The sequence below is a fragment of the Phacochoerus africanus genome, chromosome 16 (assembly GCF_016906955.1).
Source record: "Phacochoerus africanus isolate WHEZ1 chromosome 16, ROS_Pafr_v1, whole genome shotgun sequence".
In the NCBI taxonomy this organism is placed as follows: Eukaryota; Metazoa; Chordata; class Mammalia; order Artiodactyla; family Suidae; genus Phacochoerus; species Phacochoerus africanus.
The window spans coordinates 9,416,362-9,438,798 of record NC_062559.1 but is presented as its reverse complement, the minus strand read 5'-3'; the positions used below and the strand labels follow the sequence as shown (position 1 = coordinate 9,438,798).

The following is a 22,437-nucleotide window of genomic DNA, read 5'->3' as shown; positions in this document are numbered from 1 at the left end:
AAAAGATTAAAAAAAAAAAAAAGAAAAGAACCTGACTGCAGCAGCCTGAGCTGCTACAAAAGTGGGTTCAATCCCTGGCCCAGCGCAGTGGGTAAAAGGATCTGGTGTTGCTGCGCCTGTGGCACAGGTCGCAGCTGTGGCTCAAGGGATTCGATCCCTGGCCAGGAACTTTCATGTCGTGGGTGCGACCATAAAATTAAAAAAAAAAAAAAAAAAAATCTGCTGCATACAGTGAAGTGATCGTAACATAAATCCCTACTATTACTCCCATCTTTATGATCTAACAGCCAATACACGCAACTTCTATCTTTCCCTTCTTTGGCTGCCAGCGGTAGGAAACGCGGGGGGTAAAGTGATCACGTCCACATTCTAACTTGGCTCCCTGGCGGACGATTAGCTTCGCAGCCGAGCTATCACTGAAATCGCACAAAGGGGTTACACTTCACGAGATCAGAGAGCAAAACATCCCTGCGCTTCCTGAGACAAAAGAACTGATCCATCCACACGGGACCGAGAAAAAAAGAGCCCTATAAATCACAAGACTGCCGCAGGCGAGGTCTCCTCTTCTGGCCTTTTTTTTTTTTTTTTTTTTTAAAAGTTTGGCTATTTTCTGGTAGGACAGTTTAGGAAATCTAGCTGTGGAATGAACAAAAAACTTTAAATGATGCCAGATTTCATAGCCCAGGAAAATATGACGAGGGATTAACTTTCGTTATAAAAAAAGATGCACTGCTGGCCTTACCTATAATTCCTCCGACATCGTACCAAATGGACAGCTTGTCGGCTTCGGCCTCCTTCCATCCAAAGTTGTTACTCAGATAAAAGGGCAACCAGAAGAAGAAGGAGTAATTCACTAACTTCAAGCAGGCAAAGGCCAGTGAATACTGTAAGAAAAACATCCAGATGTCAAAAAGGAACAAAGAGCCCAGCAGGACCACCGTTTTTAATGTAATTAAAAAGCAAAACAAGAGAGAGGAGTTGGGGGCAAACAGTACCTGATGTTACAATGAATTTGAAACGTTTCGACAAATTCCCATTTGCCTGACTTAACCTAGTCTCCCTCCTCTCCTCACGCCTGTTCGCATCTAGAAAGGCCTCTGGGATAAAAAGCACACAGGACTCTTCCTCGGTTGTCCCCGCTTTCGTCTCCTTTCAGTTCTCTGGTAGAGGCAAACCAGTGTTTTTAACCTCTGAGGCAGGGCACATACTCAGACTTCTTTATGCAGGTCAAGAGAAAGCCGGTCACGCCACTAACTAGCAGTACCCACCAGCAAGGGAATCCAGGAACCCTCACAGCTTTCACTGCAAGCAGCGAGGCTTTTCTGGCTCTTCTACGACCTGCCAAGTTTCTGTTATGATCAATGCAAAGTAATGGGGCTGGATTACAGTTTCAAGGTCTGAGAGAAGCATCAACGTGGAAAGTGCCTTCGCGTTGCAGTTTCCAAAAGCCTGATGTGCCCGCGTCGACAGGGGGAGTCAGAAAGGAAGGGTTGGGACGGTCATGGGTCCTGCGGCTCCATGCAGAGGCGTGCAAGTTGCAGTGGCCCGGAGATGGCCGTGGGGCTGAGAGGCTCGTGCTCGACACATTCTCACCAGGAAATCCTGACGTTTAGCATCAAAGGCAAAGGGGGGAGGAGCGGGGAGACTGACTTCAAAGGCTGTCTGGCTAGTATATTCGTCTCCCTGGAGCTGCCAGTTATTCCCTAGGTATCACTTGTTCTAAAACAGCCTCCCTGGCAGGGCAGCAGCCACCCCCTAGAGAGCCGAATCCCAATCATGAGGCCGTTTTGTCCAGACAGCCTGCCACCAAGACAAAGGAATTAAGTTAACTAGATTTCCTTTACACTCGGCCCAGGGCAGGGAACAATAGCTTGGGAAATATGAAGGAACAGCATGAGCAGGCCCTGTGGAGTCACGACCCCCCTAAGTTCTGTCTCAGCAATTAAACTACTACCAGCAGAGTGTTTTAATAACTACTTGAAAAAATACTAATTGTGAGCATAAGAACGGGCCCAAAGGAGCCTGCGTTTCCCTTGTATTTGACGTCATCTTCTGGTTGGAGAGTTGTGGGAACGTGCACTGCAAATTCCAGCTCCTGCTTAAACTCTCTGCACAGGTCCGTCCCTTTCGCTTGGGGGCACAGGTAGCAGGGACCTCCTGGGTGTGAAACAGGACAACCTGCGGACTCTGACTCTAACTGAGGGGCGGTGCTCAGGAAGCACCCCGAAACAAGAACGTTAAAAGGGTGCTTATTCACAGCACAATAACCCGATGTTACGACGCCAGGGAGGACTGACGGGTGGACCTCCTATTCCACAGACAGGGGAACTGAGACACAAGGACGGGCTGAGTGACTTAGCCCAGGCCTCACAGAGAGTTAGTGGGTAAGCTGGACACATAACCTAGGCCTCTTCTATCCTGAGCTAGCGCACCCAAAACACCAAGACAGAAAAACCGCAGCAGAAGGGATTCAGTTAAGACGTTAGGAAAAAACCTGACTGTTAAGGTTGTGGAAACACTGGAATGCATTACCAAGAAACACTGTGGAGTATTCTCCTCTGATTTTTTTCTTATTCGAAGGGCAAACTTTTTCCCCCTAGGATGGTAAGAATATAGGCAAAGGCAGACTTAACAATCCATTCAAAACCCCTCTTGGTAGTTCCCGTTCTGGCCTAGCAGAAACGAATCTGACTAGTATCCATGAGGATGCAGGTGTGATCCCTGGCCTTGCTCAGGGGGTCGGGGATCTGGGTTGCCGTGAGCTGTGGTGTAGGTCGCAGACACGGCTCGGATCCCGCGTTGCTGTGGCTGTGGTATAGGCCAACAGCTGCAGCTCTGATTCGACCCCTCACCTGGAAACTTTCATATGCCTTGGGTGTAGCCCTTTAAAAAAAAAAAAAAGAGCAAAACCCCTCTTGGTCTACTTATGATTCTCTTATACTTCACATAGGCCAAAAAGTATACATTTTTAAGATATCAATTTTGCCTTCTCACTCGAACACTAGATCAGGGTCAGTAAACTCGGGCTCACAGGCCAAATCTGGCCAGGTCCATTTGTTCCATACTGTCCGTGGCTTCTTCTGCTCTAGAGTTGAGCAGTTGGGGCAGAGACTGTCCAGCCCCCCCCCCCCCCCCAAAGCTAAAAACATTTACCATCTGGCTCTGCACAGAAAAAAAAAAAAGTCTGCCAACTCCTACATGAGATATCAGATAAAAATTTCAAGTGGTGCCAATTTAGAGACAAGCTGAGGGCCACTATACATATTCCTCTGAACAGACACTCCTAAAAAAAAGTCTCAAAGAGAAGCTAAATACTTCAAGATGCTTTAGCCCAGGCAGGGTTACTGTCCAGCAATAATACCTCAGCAGCTGTGCTGAGGAGACCCGAACAGTCCTTACCGGTATAACGCCAGGCAGGCAACAAGCCTGGTAAAAGCTTATTGCCTTGACATGGGTAACAGGATTGCCTTCTTGGATTGAATAATTAGACTCAGATTCATCTTCATTTTCAGCACCATTCATCAATGGCCTGTGTGAGTCGTCTTCAAACTTTTCTTCTGCCTCAATACCCGGGAGACCTACAAACAACAGTGACAGGCACGTTCAGAGGGCCGTCCAGGTGCCCAGCACTGTGCTAAGTGCTATGCAGACGTCACCACTTATGGGACCCATGTTACGTCTCATCTCCATTTCACAGAAGCAACCAGGACGGTTCAGAATCCAAGGTCAATTAAGGTCACAGAGCTCTTGAGCAACAAACCCAGGACTCTAATGCTCCTTTATCTGGCTTCAAGGCAATGCTTTTTCAACTACATCATACCCTCTTACATACAAAAAAAAAGTTAATTATATACCATTAAACGGACATGTCTCTTTAATAACACTCAAAAGATAGACGAAATGTACATATTTGCTTCTGCGGTTTTGCTTGTACACGTCCTGTATTTAACCACAGACCAGTACACGAGATGATTTCCATGATGGAAAAGAAATCTGTCTCAAGAAGTGAAATTCAAAATACATCCGCGCCCATATCTAGCCAGCGTCTCCATTACAAACCCATTTGCGACGGATGAGTTTTCCCCGAAGCCATAAAAACGTGGGCCTCCCTCCCTCCAACACCGTGGCCAGGCCAGGCAAGGCCTTGGCATCTGCAAGACACAAACAGCAATACTGCTCCTTTCATTCACTGCAAACAGCTCACGGTTCTCCTGGAAAGAAAGGGCTGGGCTGTCCTGGCCACGGATGTCTCTTCGCCCGTAACCATGAGACCTTCTGGACAGATGGGGACAGCTTCTCCTCACCGAGTTCCTCTGGGGACACCAGGAGTCCAAAGAAGATGACGACCCCACCAGCACACTGCACGGCCGCCGTCACCAGGAAGGCGTACTGGAGGGAGAAGCAAGGTGAGCTGACACATCTGGGACACGGGTTCGAGGCAGTCACTGGAGGCAGGGGTGGGGGCGGGAAGGACAGGGTGACCGGGAAGGAAAGGACAGCTGAGGTCCCGGCCTGCACCACGTGCCAGGCCCAGTGTTTTACCTGTGTTTTCTCACGAGTTCTTCCCAATGACTACACGGGCTTCAGAGAGGAAAATTAAGGTCTCTCGGACACTGAGTGCTACTAGGATGATTGTGAAACCAGAACCAGCTCCCCAAGTATCACTCTTTACACCACAAAGCCTCCCACGACAGACAGGAGCTGCCCTCCAAGGTATTGTTTAGCTGGGGGGAGGGACGAAACCATACACAGAAGAATAATAAAAGGCAGCATGCAGCCGAATAAATGAGACAGCCCAATCCCAACAGGAAAACATGCACAGGAATTCGGAAGGCAACAGCTAGGAGTTCCCTAGTGACTCCAAGGGCTAAGGAGCGGCCTTGTTACTGCAGCGGCTCATGTCACTGCTGGGGTGCAGGTTCAATCCCTGGCGCAGGAACTTGAATGTGCCAAAATCAAACAAGTAACAACAACAACAACAATAAAAAAAAAAAAAAAACGGAAGGAAACAGCTAAAGAGGTTGAAGGAGGATTTAGGGAAGAGCCGATAATCAGAGCAAGTGACCATCCTTCCCAGAACGACTACAGCAAAGGCACTGGGTGGGAGGGAGACGGAAAGCCTTCTGCACGGTGAGAGATGAGGGCTTCTGCTGGGGGTAACGGAAGAAAACCGATTTGGAAAGGTGCTATCAAGATGAAGGACTCAAGGGAGTTCCCGTCGTGGCTCACTGGCTAACGAATCCAACTAGGAACCATGAGGTTGCGGGTTCGATCCCTGGCTTCACTCAGTGGGTTGACGATCTGGCATTGCCGTGAGCTGTGGTGTAGGTTGCAGGCACGGCTCGGATCCCGCATTGCCGCGGCTCTGGCATCCGTGGGCCGCAACAGCTCTGATTCAACCCCTAGCCTGGGAACCTCCATATGCCACGAGTGTGGCCCTAAAAGGACAAAAGACAGAAAAAAAAAAAAAAAGATGAAGGACTCAAAAGCCAGGCCGAGTTGTTGAATTTTATTTAAGAGAGAATGGAGCCTGGCGTGGCTAGGCGAGTGACAAAATGAGCGTTTCCAGAAGTCAAATCTCAGAGCAACAGGAAAAGTGAAGCAAAATACCCATCGGAGCCAGTGAGTACATCCAGGTGGGAAGCTAAACCTAAAAACGTGACCCTAAATATAGGAAGGCCTTCCCACTGACCCTAACTAGACCGAAATTCTTCAGGGATCAAATGCTTTGTGAACTGCTTGAAAATTTATCTACTTTTGGAGCTCCCATCGTGGCAGAGCAGAAACGAAACTGACTAGTATCCATGAGGACACAGGTTTGATCCCTGGCCTCTCTCAGAGGGTAAAGGATCCGGTGTTGCCGTGAGCTGTGGGGTAGGTCACAGACACAGCTTGGATCTGGCGTGGCTGTGGCTGTGGCTGTGGCTGTGGTGTAGGCTGGCAGCTACAGCTCCAATTCAATCCCTAACCTGGGAACCTCCATATGCTGCGGGCGTGGCCCTAAAAACAAAACAAACCAAACAAACAAAAAAATTATCTACTTTTTAGAAGAGCTATTTACTTTTAATCATTAGGTTTTTGAACACGCAATACACTGACATGATTCCAATAACAAAACGTAGATGTGTAATTAAACCCTCCCTCCCATCTCTTCTCCCATCTTTCCAACATGTATCCACTGTTGTTTAATGTTCACTCTCCAGAGACTGTTTTGGAAACATATAAGCCAATAGAAATAATCTAATACTTCCTCCATTTCACACAAACAGCAGCATTCAGTGCAGATGGGTATGTAACATGGCCTTTTTTTTTTTTAATTTTTATTTTAAGGCTGCACCCGTAGCACATTAAAGTTCCCAGGCCAGGGACTGAAACCAAGCCACAGCTGCGACCTACACCACAACTTCAGCAACTCAGGATCCTTTAAGGCACTGCGTTGGGTGGGGGATTGAACTTACACCTCTGCAGCGACCCCCGCACCATGGCGGGAACTCCCAGCCTTGCTCTCTTCACTTAACACACCGTTGAGCTCTTTCCCTATCAGGACACGCACAGCTGCCTAACTCTATCTCACAGCTGCACAGAATTCCATTTAAGAGGGGTTCCACAGTTTGGAGTTCTCGTCATGGCTCAGTGGAAATAAATCTGACTAGTATCCCTGAGGACTCAGGTTTGATCCCTGGCCTCGCTCAGTGAGTTAAGGATCTGGTGTTGCCATGAGCTGTGGTGTAGGTCGCAGACAAGGCTTGGCCCTCACATGGCTGTGGCTGTGGTGTAGGCCAGCAGCTACAGCTCTGATATGACCCCTAGCCTGGGAACCTCCATATGCTGCAGGTGCAACCCTAAAAAAAAGGTATTCCACAGTTTATCTCCCTTTTGGGAGACATTTGTTATCAATCTCTTGCTATTACCAACAATGCTGAAGTAAATCACCCTGCAGATGCATCTCTTTGCACACGTTGAAGTATATTAGCCGGTGGGATTAATTCATGCAGGTGGAAGTGCTGGGTTACAGCACTGGTAATTAATTCCACATTGACCCCAAGAGGCCTTTTACTCTCACAGCCACAATGTTTTGTCACATCCTCATAAAAATACTATCAAATTTTGGGGGTTTTTACCAATTTAAGGAGTATACAATGTAGATTTTTCCTGTTTTTTAAAACAGTATAATTTTTGTTTTTTGGGGTTTTTTTTTTTACCACACCCCCAGCATGCAAAAGTTCCCAGGCCAACAACAGAACGACGCCACAGAAGTGACCCGAGCCATGGCGGTGACAACGCTAGATCCTTAACCCCTCTGAGCCACCAGGGAATTCTACAGAGTAGTCTGTTTGTTTGTTTGTCTTTTATTTGGCCATACCTGTGACCTGTGAAAGTTCCCGGGCCAGGGATCGAATCCGCATAACAGCAGCAGCCTAAACTGCTGGTGCAACAACACTGGATCCTTAACCCCGCTGCACCACCAGAGAACTCCTTCTACACAGAGTAGTTTTAATCTGCATTTCTCTGCCCACTAAACTTCATAAGGGCAGCGTTGTCTGGGGGGTTTTCTTTGCCTTTTTAGGGCCACACCTGTGGGATACAGAAGTTCCCAGGCTAGGGGTTGAATCAGAGCTGCAGTTGTCAGACCATACCACACCCATGGCAACGGGGGACCCTTAAGCCACTGAGTGAGGCCAGGAATCAAACCATGTCCTCATGGATACTAGTCAGGTTCGTTACCGCTGAGCCACAACAGGAACTCCAAGGGCAGAGATTTCTGTCTCCTGTGGTCAGGCTCTAATTCTCTACTGCCCAGGGGCACTTAGAGGAGCTTCAAAATACTCACTGAATGAAAAGTCCTGAGTGAAGTGGAGTATCCTGTCCTATGTCTATGGGCCATAACTATTTCCTTTTCACGAACTACACATTCCAGTCCTTTCCTTTCAGTGTGCTCTAGGTCTTTATCAATTCGTGGGCACTCTTTATACACTATTACACACACGGGAAATTAGTTCTTTATCTGTACCTTGAGTTGCACATACTTGTCCTCAATTGATTATAAGTTTTTAGACGTGGGTGTTCTTCCACGAGTAATTTTTTTAGCATGTTTGAATTTACCAAAAATTTGTCCACTCTTAACACAAACTGGCCTCCCCAGACATAGCTCTGGATTGTTCTCAATGGTCATAGGATTACTTCCTAAAAATAAAAATATGCTTACATACTCGAGAAAAAGCTGGAAAGAAATACCCACCTCAAAAAAAAAAAAAAAAAGAAAGAAATACCCACCTCATAACCATACTGTAGAACAGAAGAAGCCAGGCACGCTCCCAGAATATTGCCCACTGAAGCACAGGCACTCCACAGACCAAAAACCACCCCTCGGCTAAGGCGGGGACCGCGTAAAGAGAAGAAAACAGGATCAGAGTCAGTGCAAGCTCACATTACGAAGAAGCAACATTTCATTTGAAGGTTTTGGTTTTTTTTTTTAAATATACCCTAGAAAAGGCAAAAAGTCAAAAAAAATTAAAATTAAAAAAATAATATATTTATACCCAAATGGCACAACGTCAGGCTCCTCTAAGATTTTATACCACTAAAGGTTAATTTGGGGCTCACTGAAAGACACAGTTTTTTTGTTTGTCTGTTTGCTTTTTAGGGCACTTGTAATTAATTCCATATTGACCCCGAGAGGTCTTTTACTCTCACAAGTGCAGCATATGAAGTTCCCAGGCTAAGGGTTGAATAGGAGCTACAGCTGCCAGCCTACACCACAGCTCACAGCAACACCGGATCCTTAACCTACTGATCGAGGCCAGGGATCGAACCCACATCCTCAGGGATACTAGTCAGGTTCATTACAACTGAGCCACAACGGGAACTCCAGAAAGACACTGTTAAGACAATTTAAAAACACAAGACATGGACTGGGAGAAAGTATCTGCAGATCACTTATCTGACAAAAGACGTGAATGAAATAAAAAGAACACTCAAAACTCAATGATGTACAATAAAATGCTAAAGAGTATATAAATTTTAGCAATAAAATGCTAAAGAGTATATAAATCTACAATCATCTCAAATACAAAGTTTCTGAAAAGGGGGCAAAAGATTTTAACAACTACTTCACACACCTGTACACATACACACACAAATAAGATGCAAATAAGCACATGAAAAGCCACTCAACATTATCAGGCAAATAACATTACCAGTGAAATGCAAATCAAAACCACAAGAAGAGCCAAAAGCAACACACACCCAGCACACCAAGCGCTGACAAAGCCCTACAGCAACTAGAACCCAGACACTCTACCGGTGAGGATGTATGTGGTTCAACCCCTGGAAGAAACTGCTGGTTTCTTAAAAAGATAAACGCACACCTGCCATTTGATCCAGCCACTCTACTCCAAGGCTTTTATCCAAGGGAAACGAAAGCGTATGTCCTACAAGGATTCAGACCCCGGCGTTCGCAGCAGCTTTACTAAGAAAAGGCAAAAACTAAAAACAACCCAAATGTTCACCAACAGGGAAACAGATAGGTTGTCATACAACGGGGGACAGCTCAGCTATAAAAAGCAACAAAATACTGGTGCGCACGTGAATGCATGTCATCATTACTGTGCTGAGTGCAAGATGACAGATAAGAACATATACTGCATGGTTTCACTTCCATGAGATTTTAGAGAATTCAGATAACCTCAAATGACAGCAAAGAAAACAATGACTCGAAAAGACAATGCATCCCAATGTTCATTGCAGCACTATATACAACAGCCAAGACGTGGAAGGAACCTAAATGTCCATCAACAGAGGAGTGGATCAAGAAGATGTGGTACATACACACAACAGAATATTACTCAGCCATAAAAAGGAAAGAAATAATGGCAGTGGCAGCAACACGGACGGACCTAGAAATGATCATGCTAAGTGACGGCAGTCAGACAGTGAGACACCAACGTCATACGCTATCACTAACATGCAGAATCTAAAAAAAGGTTACAATGAACTTCTGAGCAGAACAGGTACTGACTCACAGACTTTGAAAAACTTATGGTTTCCAAAGGTTAGGGGGGTAGCAGGGGATGGGCTGGGGGTTTGGGATGGAAATGCTATGAAACTGGGTTGTGATGTTCAATGTACAACTACAAATGTAATAAAATTCACTGAGTTAAAGTTCTTTTTTCAATTTTAAAAAGACTTAAAAAGTAAATAAACTGCACATCTTATTCAAAAAAAACCTCAGACAGCCAATCAGCCGTTGCCTGGAAACGGCAGTGGGAGGGAGAAGGGAGGACGAGGTGGTGGGAACGGGAGAGGGAGGAATTACCAAGAGACACAAGGAATCCTTGCGGGGTGGTGGATTCTGTCATTCTCTTAATTGTGATGATACTTTTACAGGTGTACACATGCTCAGATTCACCAAATTTTACACCCGGAACATGTGTTGCTTATCGTATACCACAATAAAGTCCTTAAAAAAAAATGTTCCCGCTGAGGCACAGTGGGTTAAGAATCTGACTGCAGGGAACAGACACTGACTCACGGACTTTGAAAAACTTACGGTTTCCAAATGAGACGGGTGCGGGGTGGGGGGATACACTGAGGGTTTGGGATGGAAATGCTATAAAATTTGGTTGTGGTGATTGTTGTACAACTATAAATGTAATGAAATTCGGAGTTCCCGTCATGGCGCAGTGGTCGACGAATCCGACTAGGAACCATGGGGTTACGGGTTCGGTCCCTGCCCTTGCTCAGTGGGTTAACGATCCGGCGTTGCCGTGAGCTGTGGTGTAGGTTGCAGACGCGGCTCGGATCCCGAGTTGCTGTGGCTCTGGCGTAGGCTGGCGGCTACAGCTCTGATTCGACCCCTAGCCTGGGAACCTCCATATGCCGTGGGAACAGCCCAAGAAATAGTAAAAAGACAAAAAAATAAATAAAATAAAAATAAATGTAATGAAATTCACTGAGTAATTAAAAAAAGAAAAGAGGGAGTTCCCGTCGTGGCGCAGTGGTTAACGAATCCGACTAGAAATCATGAGGTTGTGGGTTCGGTCCCTGCCCTTGCTCAGTGGGTTAAGGATCCGGCGTTGCCGTGAGCTGGGGTGTAGGTTGCAGACGCGGCTCGGATCCCGCGTTGCTGTGGCTCTGGCGTAGGCCGGAGGCTACAGCTCCGATTGGACCCCTAGCCTGGGAACCCCCATACGCCACGGAAGCAACCCTAGAAAATACAAAAAGACCAAAAAAAAAAAAAAGAAATGAGAAAAAAAAAAGAAAAGAAAAAAGAAGCTGTCTGCAGGGTCTAGGGTAGCTGTGAAGGCAAGGGTTTGATCCCCGGCCTGGTGCAGTGGGCTGAAAAGGATCTGGTGTTGCCACAGCTGTAGTGTAGATTGCAGCTGTGGCTCAGATTCAATCCCTGGCCTGGGAACTTCCATATATTGCACTGCCATGTGGAAGTTCCAAGGCCATTTAAAAAAAAACAACAAAAAACAGATGGGTGAGCCAAGAGTTTGATGGAACGAAAACTAGCTAGTATGATAGTCCAGAAGAAAAGTGAGAAACTCCAGTCATAGGCAATGGCAGTGCAGCTGATGAAAAAAAACCAAAACAAGCAGTTAAGACAAGTTAAATTTTGGGCCACACCCATGGCATATGGATGTTCCCAGGGCCAGGGATCAAACTCATACCACAGCAGTGACAACGCTGGAACCTTAACCTTCGGAGCCACCAGGGAACTCCAAAAAGTTAAATTCTTTCAACACTTAAATTTGTATTTTATTCTACTTTATACATGTTTTAACACAGCGTTAGGTCCAGGTTTTTTAGCCCTTTCAATGTCTTTATAACCTCGGAGACAAAAGGAATCTGAGCCTTGGAACGGGTGAAGTTTCTGTTGTGGCTCAGCAGTAATGAACCCAACTAGTATCCATGATGACTCAGGTTCAATCCCTGGCCTCGATTAGTGGGTTAAGGATCCAGCGTTGCCGTGAGCTGTGGTGTAGGTCGCATATGCAGCTTGGATCCTGAGTTGCTGTGGGTGTGGTGTAGGCTAGCAGCTACAGCTTCAATTTGACCCCTAGCCTGGAAACCTCCATATGCCGTGGGTTCAGCCCTAAAAAGACACACACACACACGACGAAATGAACAGGAAGACAGCAACAGTACAGTGAAAAATAAAGTCTGCTCCAAAGTCCTAGCTTCCAGCCATGTGACCTCCATCAAGTTATGGTCAAGGCTCAGTGCTCTCATCTGGGAAGCACTGTGCCCCTCAAAGAGCTGAGTGCAGTGACACGGATGACAGCCTGGGTTTGCACAAGTGCACTATCACTGCCACTAGTGGATCACTTAATTACCCCCATTTTTTTTCACTTGGAAAACAAATGATGTGAACTAGATAACCTCTGTGTTTTCCATGGTGTGAAGCTGCCCCAAGCCTCTAAAACATACAACCTACCAAGAGGGTCCTGGAGGGAAGAGGGAAGGTCAGGGTCTCTCAATAACGCCGCTGACCAAAGACAGAATTTCACAAGCACCTGCCGAAAACAACTGTGATTTTAAGCTGTCCCACTTCTGCTGGTACTTTGTGCTTCACTGTCACGTTCAGGAAAGTCACTGTCTCCTAAGTGCATCATCAGCTTCACTTACTGGTGCTATCTGCTTAAAAACAAACAGTCTTGGCATTCCCATTGTGGCTCAGTGGGTTAAGAACCTTACTAGCATCCATAAAGATGTGAGTTCAATCCCTGGCCTCACTCAGTGGGTTAAGGATCTGGCGTTGCCGTGAGATGTGGTGTAGGTCGCAGACGCAGCTCGGATCCCACATTGCTGTGGCTGTGGTGTAGGCTGGCAGCTGCAGCTCCAATTCGACCCCTAGCTTGGGAACTTCCATATGCCACAAGTGCTGCCTAAAATGCAAAAAAAAAAAAAAAAAAAGCTTCCTTTCAAAAGTCAACTGTATCAGTGGAACAGGATAGAAAGCCCAGAATTAAACCCACGCACCTACAGCCAACTCAATTATGACAAAGGAGGCAAGAATATACAATGGAGAAAAGACAGCCCCTTCAATAAGTGGTGCTGGGAAAACTGGACAGCCACATGGAAAAGAATGAAATTAGAACACACCCTAACACCATACACAAAAATCAACTCAAAATGGATTAAAGACCTAGATAGAAGACCAGACACTATCAAACTCTTAGAGCAAAACAAAGGCCAATCACTCTCTGACATAAACGACAGCAACATCTTCTCAGATCCACCTCTTAGAGTATTGACAACAAAAACAAAAATAAACAAATGGGGCCTAATGAAACTTAAAAGTTCCTGCACAGCAAAGGAAACCCTAAACAAAACAAAAGGACAATCCACAGGAGAAAATCTTTGCAAATTAATCAACTGACAAGGGATTCATCTCCAAAATTTATAAACACCTTCCACAGCTCCACACCAAAAAAATGAACAACCCCATCAAAAGATGGGCAGAAGATCTAAACAGACAATTCTCCAAAGAAGACATACAAATGCCAAAAAACACATGAAAAGATGTTCAGCGTCACTCATTATTAGAGAAATGCAAATCAAAACCACGATGAGGTACCACCTTACACCAGCCAGAATGGCCAACAACAAAAAGTCTACAAACAATAAGTGCTGGAGAGGGTGTGGAGAAAAAGGAACCCTAGTACACTGTTGGTGGGATTGTAAATTGGTGCAACCACTGTGGAAAGCAGTATGGAGATGCCTCAGAAAACTCAAAATAGAACTACCATTTGATCCAGCAATCCTACTTCTGGGCATCTATCCAGAGAAAACCATGACTCGCAAAGACCCATGCACTCCAGTGTTCATTGCAGCACTATTTTCAATAGCCAAGACATGGAAACAACTTAAATGTCCATCGACTGAGGAGTGGATCAAGAAGATGTGGTACATATACATAATGGAATATTACTCAGCCATTAAAAGGAACGAAATAACAGCATTTTTAGCAACACTGATGGACCTAGAAATTATCATGCTAAGTGAAGTCGGTCAGACAATGAGACACCAACATCAAATGCTTTCACTGACATGTGGAATCTGAAAAAAGGACAAAATGAACTTCTTTGCAGAATAGATACTGACTCACAGACTGTGAAAAACTTATGGTTTCCAAAGGAGACAGTTTGCGGGGTGGGGGGATGCGCTGGGGTTGTGGGTTGGAAATGCTATAAAATTGGGTTGTGATGATCATTGCACAACTGTAAATGCAATAAATACATTGAGTAAAAACAGAAACAAAAACAAAAGTCAACTGTAATGGCTTTCTTGAATTTCGTTTTTGTGACTGAGCCAGAGAAATAATGAAGAGGTCAGCCTGTTCAGTCACTGCTACCAAACACTCAGTGTCATTCAATTTATAGACGTTCTGAGAAGGATTATCTGAAAACGATGCCTGGAAAAGTGATGATCTTTAAGTTACAGGACTTCAGGTGCTTTTGACTTTCTCTAGGTTTATTTATATTATCTGGTTTGTCTACAATAATCTAGTGGCCTTTGCGTAATTTTCAAAAATCATGAGTAGAAAGGTATCACCTTAAAAATCTTGATAAAAACTGGAGTTCCCTGGTGGCACAGCAGGTTAAGGACCTGAAGTTGTCACTACTAGTGGTGCAGGTTCAATTCCTGGCCTGGGAATTTCCGCATGCCGTAGGTATAGCCAAAAAAATTAAAAATAAACAGCATGCAAGAAGACAGCATCCAAAGAAAACTAAAATATCGTAGGGGAATGAGTACCTCCTAAAATCAAAAATTTTTTGTCTTTTCTAGGGCCACACCCACGGCATATGGAGGTTCCCAGGCCAGGGGTCGAGTCAGAGCTGTAGCTCCCAGCCTATGCCACAGCCAAGGCAACACGAGATCCAAGCCGCATCTGCAACCTACACCGCAGCTTATGGCAATACCGGATCCTTAATCTACTGAGTGAGGCCAGGGATGGAACCCGAATCCTCGTGGATACTAGTTGGGTTCTTAACCCCATGAGCCACAAATGAAACTCTAAGTCTGGCATTCTTCTGTGCAGCTTCTTGGAGCCTTTGCTATGGGACCCTAGACAAGTCACATGGCTAACTTTGGCCTTGGTTTCCTTACCTTTAATGTTAAGAAAGTTAAACTGGATCACTGAGTCTCAAAAAGAGGGAGAGTAAAACCCACAGGAAGATACTTCATGAGAGGGCACATGAGATTTCTATTATTTTGTATTAGTTATGTTCTCTAAAGGGAAGATTTTTTTAAAATTTAATTACTATCTTAGTCACACTGAAAATCTGAGCACAGCCAGGAGAGTGTGTCTCACAGGCCAGACCGGCTTTGCGGTCCATATCACCTCCAACGGAGTCGGAGAGGCAGCCTCTCCCTGCGACGCCAGTTTTCTGAAATAGAGGGAAGATGCGCGTGGTGTTGAATGGATCGAGTTAATCGACTCTGACAAGTCTGAACAATCGGATATTGATAAACCATAATGGGAAATAGGAAAAAGAAGGTACGTCTATAATGGAGTCTCTTTGCTATTACCGCAAAAATGAACACTACGTTGTAAATCAACTATACGTCCATAACATTAAAAAAAAAAAAAACCAAAAACTACTTAAATAGGGAAATGAACGAGGAAGGGAGTGGCATACCCAGCTTTCCCAAACCAGTTGCCCATAACAGCAACGACGCAGGGCCATCCCGTGGACTGCAAGAGGCCATTCACAATCCACAGGCAGCAGTACAGCCCCTTGTTGTAGAAATGCAGCCACTCCGTGAGGGTGCCAAACACAAACACCTTGGAGAAGAAGGAAGAAAAAGACACATGTGACATCTGCACGGACTCCCCAGGTGAAGACCCTCCGCGAAGCACCCACTCACAGCGGACTCTTCAGGCGGCCCTGCTCAGGGCAGCTCTTCGTCAGACGACCACCGAGCCGCCCCGAGCAGAGAGGCAGAGCCAGCGAGCAGCAGGAAACGCAGCGAGGGCCATGCCTCTCCCCTGCGTCTTCAACCCTAAGAGGTTCGACCTCGTTTCACGTCTATTTCCGCTTCCCCTGGTTCAGGGAGGACCACTCTGGGGACCGCCTGAGTGTCCGGCTGCAAACTCCGTCCAAACAGCCCGGACAGGCCATGAGCGCTGGGAAGGGCCGCTATGATTATCGCCGAGGCTACCAGGTGCAGCAGCCCAACCTGCAAGTGGCTCAAGAATTTGGTGGCCTTCATCAAGTGACTGCTTTTTTCCTAGGCGTTTCACTTGAGTGGGCGTTTTATTTGCCGTTGGTCTCCTTTGGGAATGTTGGACATGGGTCTAAAAATGGCATGTATAACAGTGTCTCAGTGCAGCTGCATGACATTCTGGAATAAGCAAAACTGTACGAACAGCAAAATGGTCAGTGGTTGCCAAAGGCTGGGGGCAGGAGGGGTGGTAGTTACGTAATGATACTCGTCCGTCAAAATTGAGGACTATACATTAAAAAGGTGACTGTGTACATCAATTTTTCAAAAGATATAAGGAAAAAAAGAATGGATACAGGTTTAAAAATAGCATGTGTATATGTGGGGGTGAGCAGCTTGTGAATAAAGTACTTCAATTCTAAAATAGAAAAAAAAATCCATTTTTCCCCATACACAAATGACAGATATTGAAAAAGTTGAAAAACAGCAATAGAGTCTAACTAAACTCCATGCTACCCATTCAAGTAACATTTTTTTTTTTTTTTGCTTTTTAGGGCTGCACCTGAGGCACATGGAGGGTCCCAGGCTTGGGGTCGAATCAGAGCTACAGCTGCTGGCCTACACCACAGCCACAGCAACACCAGATCCGAGGAGCATCTGTGACCCACACCACAGCTCACGGCAACGCCGGATCCTTAACCCACTGAGCGAGGCAAAGGATGGAATTTGGGTCCTCGTGGATACTAGTCAGGTTCACTTCCGCTGAGCCACAACGGGAACTCCAATCAACAAAAATGTATCACTAGACACTGCTAAGTAAATGAAGATGAAACAAATATAGAGCGTGCCCTCTTCAGCACTTAATGCACCAGGCACTGTTCCAAATGCCCTACACAGAACTCACAGAACCCTCACCACGACGCTGGGGGGAAGGATTCAAAGAGGGAGGCAGAAGCACAGAGAAAGCGCAGCTGGCACCTGCGGGAGAGGGACAGGAACCCGGGCAGCACAGGCCTTGGGAAGTCTGTGACCTTAACCACTATGCTACAGGGTCCTAGGGAAGCAAGACTGATGCAGCGATAAGCAGGCCAAGCAGCGGACCATGTAAGCACCTCCAAAGAAATCCAGGCCCAGGAGGGCAGGACAGGGAACCTCGCCTTCAGGGAGAGGGGTCAGCAGAGCAGGCGTAATGAAAGAAGTGTCATTCGGCCAATGACCTGAAGGACATGCTGAGGCAGACCAGGAAGCGCTGAATAGAAGGCTATTCAAGGCAGGAGCAAGAGCAGCGAGAGAGAGGGGCGCAAGGTGTGCTAGGGCCACAGAAGGCAGTCTGGCTGGGCAGAGCGGAATGGTGAGGCACAGCGACAGACACGACGGTCCAGGCGGGCTGGGACCGGCTCCTCCAGCGGCCGGTGCCAGGTTAGTTACAGACACCTTGACTTGGGTGGTGACTAAGAATCAAGAAAGGGGTGTGATTGAAATTGTAGCTGAAAGACATCCCCAACCAAAAAGGTGCACAACAGATTAAAAAACTGAAGAGTATTTCTACTATTCTACTCTACATACAGAAGGAGGGGGACAGCTTGGATATCTTAGTAAAAGAACAGTAAGAATAATAGCAAGAATAAGTAAAAGTAGTAATAACAACACCTTTCAACTTACCACTAATGCAGAAGAGCACATGCCAAAAGACAGAACCAACCGCAAATTAAGCCGATCCCCAATGATACCGCTGATGAAAAGGCCCTAAAAATAAAGCATTTCATTTTACAGCTCCGGATAACACCACAGCCTGGAAAAAGTAAGATGCGTTACGAAGCAAATGAGGCAAACAAAACAACACAAAACACAAACCAAAAATCTCATTCTCAGGCCTAGACTTGCCGTCCACATCCACTTCGCCAGTGTTTCGTGAAGTGATAACGGGCTTCTGCACACACACTACCATCAACACTTCATGTGCCAACACAGCACAATTCAGTGCAAAATTCTGTTCTACTTGAACCTTAACGGCCTTAAAGAGACCGGGAAAAAAAAGAAAAGAAGAAAAAAAAAATTCCACCCAAGAATAAGTCTAATAAAACAAGCACACAAATATATTTCATCTTCTAGAACAGAATGACTCTTAAACATCAGTTATCCACTTTCCCAAAGGGACTCCTCTTAGCCATGTGCATCCTGAATTAACACATGTTAAAACATGTCCTGCAGGACAGAAGCTTCGGGGCCACACACCCTGCCTATTTCATCTGACCCTTGGGTTCACCACGAGGCAAGGAGAGTAGAGACAACAGTTAGTTGAAGATAGGCACGAATGCCCTGCCTGCTGCCCCCTCCCACTGCGCGGCAGGAACTAGGATGCCGAGATGCTGGCAGCAAGGCTGACCAAAGAGTGACGGTTTCTCCCACAAAGATGTAAACTGATTAAATGCCTTGACTAAATATCTAAATTTGGATAAAGTGTTTCTAATAAATCAACTATATCATAATATACTATAGACGTATAACTAGAGCTCTGTTAGAGAAAATTTCAAGGATAAACATCTTAATATTCCCCCTCATCATCACTGTCAAGCTTTCACTATCTCAAAAGAGGCACCTGCCAGCGTAAGCGGAGATTAGGTTCCACAGCTCCAATTCACCTGGTCTTGGACTAAAAACAATTAAAGGAGTAACAAAAGTCTCTCAATTATGTTTCAGATTAGAGAACCGGTTTATTCTGTGTTGCTCCAAACACCTGCACAATGCCTGGAAGGTACAGAAGGAAATGCAGCTCGATATAAAAAGCTACGATCGGAGTTCCTGTCGTGGCTCAGTGGTTAAGGATCCGACTAGGAACCATGAGGTTGCGGGTTCCATCCCTGGCCTTGCTCAGTGGGTTAAGGATCGGTGTTGCCGTGAGCTGTGGTGTAGGTTGCAGACGCGGCTCGGATCCCGCGTTGCTGTGGCTGTGGGGTAGGCCGGTGGCTACAGCTCCGATTCGACCCCTAGCCTGGGAACCTCCATATGCTGTGGGTGTGGCCCTGGAAAAGACAAAAAGACAAAAAAACAAACAAAAAAAAGCTACGATCGCTGATCTTTCATGGCACTTATTTTTTTATCTCCTAAACCTATTTAATCCCATAGACAGGAATTATCATAACTCTGTATCATCACACCTCTGTAGATAAGGAAACTAAATACCAAAAAAAGGTTAAATCCCTTTTTCAAACCAAGTTTAAAGGAGCTGGCTGATGGCGGTAGATCTCCTCGGGGTGCTAGGCCCCACGGCGTCTTCTAGTCCTTCCTAAAAGGCTCAGAGAAGCATCACGGGAGCACTCCAGCCAAAGCCGAATGATCCTACATTGGGATTTTGTACAGACGATGCTGGGCTGAACAGCTAGGCTAAATCATCCAAGATCTGTTCCAAATGTGTCTCTAAGTTTCCTCTTCAAAGGTTCTCTAATAATTATCCAAATAAGCACTTAGAGATAACATTGGGACTTTCATCCAGTATGTCACATCCCCCACACATTTACACCTAAAAGGCGATTTTTTTTTTATTTTTAGGGCCACACCTGTGGCATATGGAAGTCCCCAGGCTAGGGGTTGAATCAGAGCTACAGCTGCCAGCCTACACCACAGCCACAGCCACGCCAGATCCAAGGAGCGTCTGTGACCTACACCACAGCTCACGGCAACACCGGGATTCACCGAGTGAGGCCAGGGATCAAACCCGCAACCTCATGGATACTAGTCGGATTCGTTTCTGCTGCACCACAGTGGGAACTCCCTAAAAGGCTTTTTTAAAACTGGACACTTTATTTATTTTGCTTATCAGGGCCACACCTGCAGCAAATGGAGGTTCCCAGGCTATGGGTTGAATTAGAGCTACAGCTGCCAGCCTAAGTCACAGCCACAGCCACACCAGATCCAAGCCATGTCTGCAACCTACAGCTCACAGCAATGCCAGATCCCCAACCCACTGAGCAAGGCCAGGGATCGAACTGGCATCCTCATGGATACTAGTCAGATTCACTCCCACTGCGCCACAAAAGGAGCTTCCAGAACTGGACATTTTAAAGGTAGGCAGCAAGACGCTGGGGAGAAAAGATCAGACTGCATACCCTGGTGCACAGCTCAGCTGTTGCCAGCACAGGCCCCACTGCTCTAACTCAGCAGCCACCACAGACATTCCCTAGGACCAGAGAGACTGGCTGCCCGACCCCAGGACACTCCCTCAGAGTTGGCCCGGCCTGGACGGCCTGGCTCGCAGGACGCCATCCTCTCCCCGCTCTGCTGCTCCCTCTCAGCATCCCTGCCCCACCCTCATCTTCCCCACCTCTAACTCCTAGAAGCCCACCCCCTACTCAGTCTTCCCGCCTCTCCTCTGTCCTCACCAACTCTCTGGATGATTTCATCCAGTCTCATAATTTAAAAAATCATCTACAATGCAAAGGGCTCTGAAGCCTGTACCTCCAGCCTGAACCTCTACTGGGAGCTCACTCAGCCACTTTAGGTCTCTGCTCCTGGCCAGGTCCTCCCCAGCCTAATGAAACAAGTCCCCCCAGAGCTACTGGAGCTCCTTTCGCTGAGGGACTCTTTTCCACGGCATTTACCGCCTTGAATACACTTGGCAATTTACTTATTTAGGCATTCCGCTAGTGCTTGTCTCTCCTTCAGCGCCCACTCAAGAGTATAAGCTTTATCAAGGAAGTGATCTTTCCTGTGTGGCTCACTGATCGAGTCTCACTGGCACATCCTAGGTGCTCAAAGAACATCTGACAAATAAGTGCATGGATGGATGGAGGGATGGATGGGAAGGCACAAAATACAGGAAAGTTTCTCCATGCTGCGTGGGTAGGGGTTTGCCAGTGTGGGATTTGAAGGGACAACAACGGACACGCAGAAGGACAGTCAACCCCAAAACAGCAGCCAGTGACATTTATCTGTGGAGAATGTCACACAGAAAACGAAGTAAAATCGAGGGATCCCATCCAATGCAGAGAATGTGGATAAAGAACTACGTACAAGAAAAGGACTAAAAGATGAGAGGTGGGTTTTTTTTTGGCTTTTGTCTTTTTTTTAGGGCTGCACCCGTGGCATATGGAGGCTCCCAGGCTAGGAGTCCAATCGGAGCTACAGCTGCCGGCCTGCACCACAGCCCACGGCAACGCCGGATCCTTAACCCACTGAGCGAGGCCAGGGATCAAACCCGCAACCTCATGGTTCCTAGTCGGAGTCCTTAACCACTGAGCCACGCCGGGAACTCCAAAGATGAGTGGTTTTTGATGCTCCATGAAACATGAAATTCAGCGGAACATCTTCACCTGTATTTGGATTTGCTGTTAATGTTGTACAGCTGTTGATTTGTGTACTTCAGGAATACAGCTATCTATCACGGTTTCATTTTTACAACCATATTGTATTTAGGTATCTATTAATAGTTTATATAAAGATATTTTTGGTTCCAATAAATAAATAAACTCCAGCGACACTGACCTCTTCTCGGCCAGCAAGTTCAAAGCCCTTTACCCACTTTAAAAGGTTTGGCGTCAATGTACGTTTTTGCTCGGCGTAAAAGCCTGGAACTTACCACAGCATACGAGAAGAGGAAGACGGTGTCCAGAGTCCCGAGGAACAGAGTGGCCTCCTCCGCACTGGGAAAAAGACGGTTTCTGCTCCAAATCTACAGCCACGAAAACGAGAACAAGTCAGTGCCCGAGGGTCCTGAGCCCCGTCAAGCACCACCTCCGCCCGTTCTCACAGAAGCCGGGTGACAGTGAAAACAGCAAACTGGCACGCTGTCCGTCAGGAAACACACATGCAAAAAGGTGCACAAGGCCACAACTACCTGTGTGATACGAAAATGCTATCTGCTTTTTCCCTTTAATTTTTCCACTGATGGTGCAAAAACAGCCGTGGGTAAAACTCCCGCGCCTTAGCATGGACCAAAGCAGTTACACCAAAGTGTACGATTAATCATTGTTTGGTTTGTTTGTCTTTTTGCTTTTTAGGGCTGCACCTGCAGCATATGGAAGTTGCCAGGCTAGGAGTCAAACTAGAGTTACAACCACCAGCCTACACCACAGCCACAGCAACCAACCGCCACATCCGAGCCGTCTGCAACCTACACCACAGCTCATGGCAACGCTGGATCCTTAACCCCCTGAGCGAGGCCAGGGATCGAACCCCCGTCCTCATGGATACTAGTTGGGCTCGTTACCACTGCGCCACAACAGGAACGTCCTCATCATTGTATTCTTTACGGCCACACTCAGTTTA

General features: G+C 46.4%; 1 protein-coding gene across 4 annotated transcripts in view; it reads right to left on the bottom strand.

Annotated features, from left to right (window-relative positions):
* Positions 1 to 22,437, bottom strand: part of SLC37A3 (solute carrier family 37 member 3) — a 103,464-nt gene that overhangs the window by 62,535 nt on the left and 18,492 nt on the right. For all 4 annotated transcript variants that reach the window (XM_047762964.1, XM_047762966.1, XM_047762967.1 and 1 more), the window contains exons 4-10: positions 21,749 to 21,841; positions 17,836 to 17,919; positions 15,648 to 15,793; positions 8,275 to 8,371; positions 4,305 to 4,389; positions 3,400 to 3,578; positions 743 to 884 (exon numbers count right to left, since the gene is read on the bottom strand). In XM_047762964.1, coding sequence (XP_047618920.1) covers positions 743 to 884; positions 3,400 to 3,578; positions 4,305 to 4,389; positions 8,275 to 8,371; positions 15,648 to 15,793; positions 17,836 to 17,919; positions 21,749 to 21,841 — 826 coding nt within the window. The remainder of the gene's footprint in view (positions 1 to 742; positions 885 to 3,399; positions 3,579 to 4,304; positions 4,390 to 8,274; positions 8,372 to 15,647; positions 15,794 to 17,835; positions 17,920 to 21,748; positions 21,842 to 22,437) is intronic.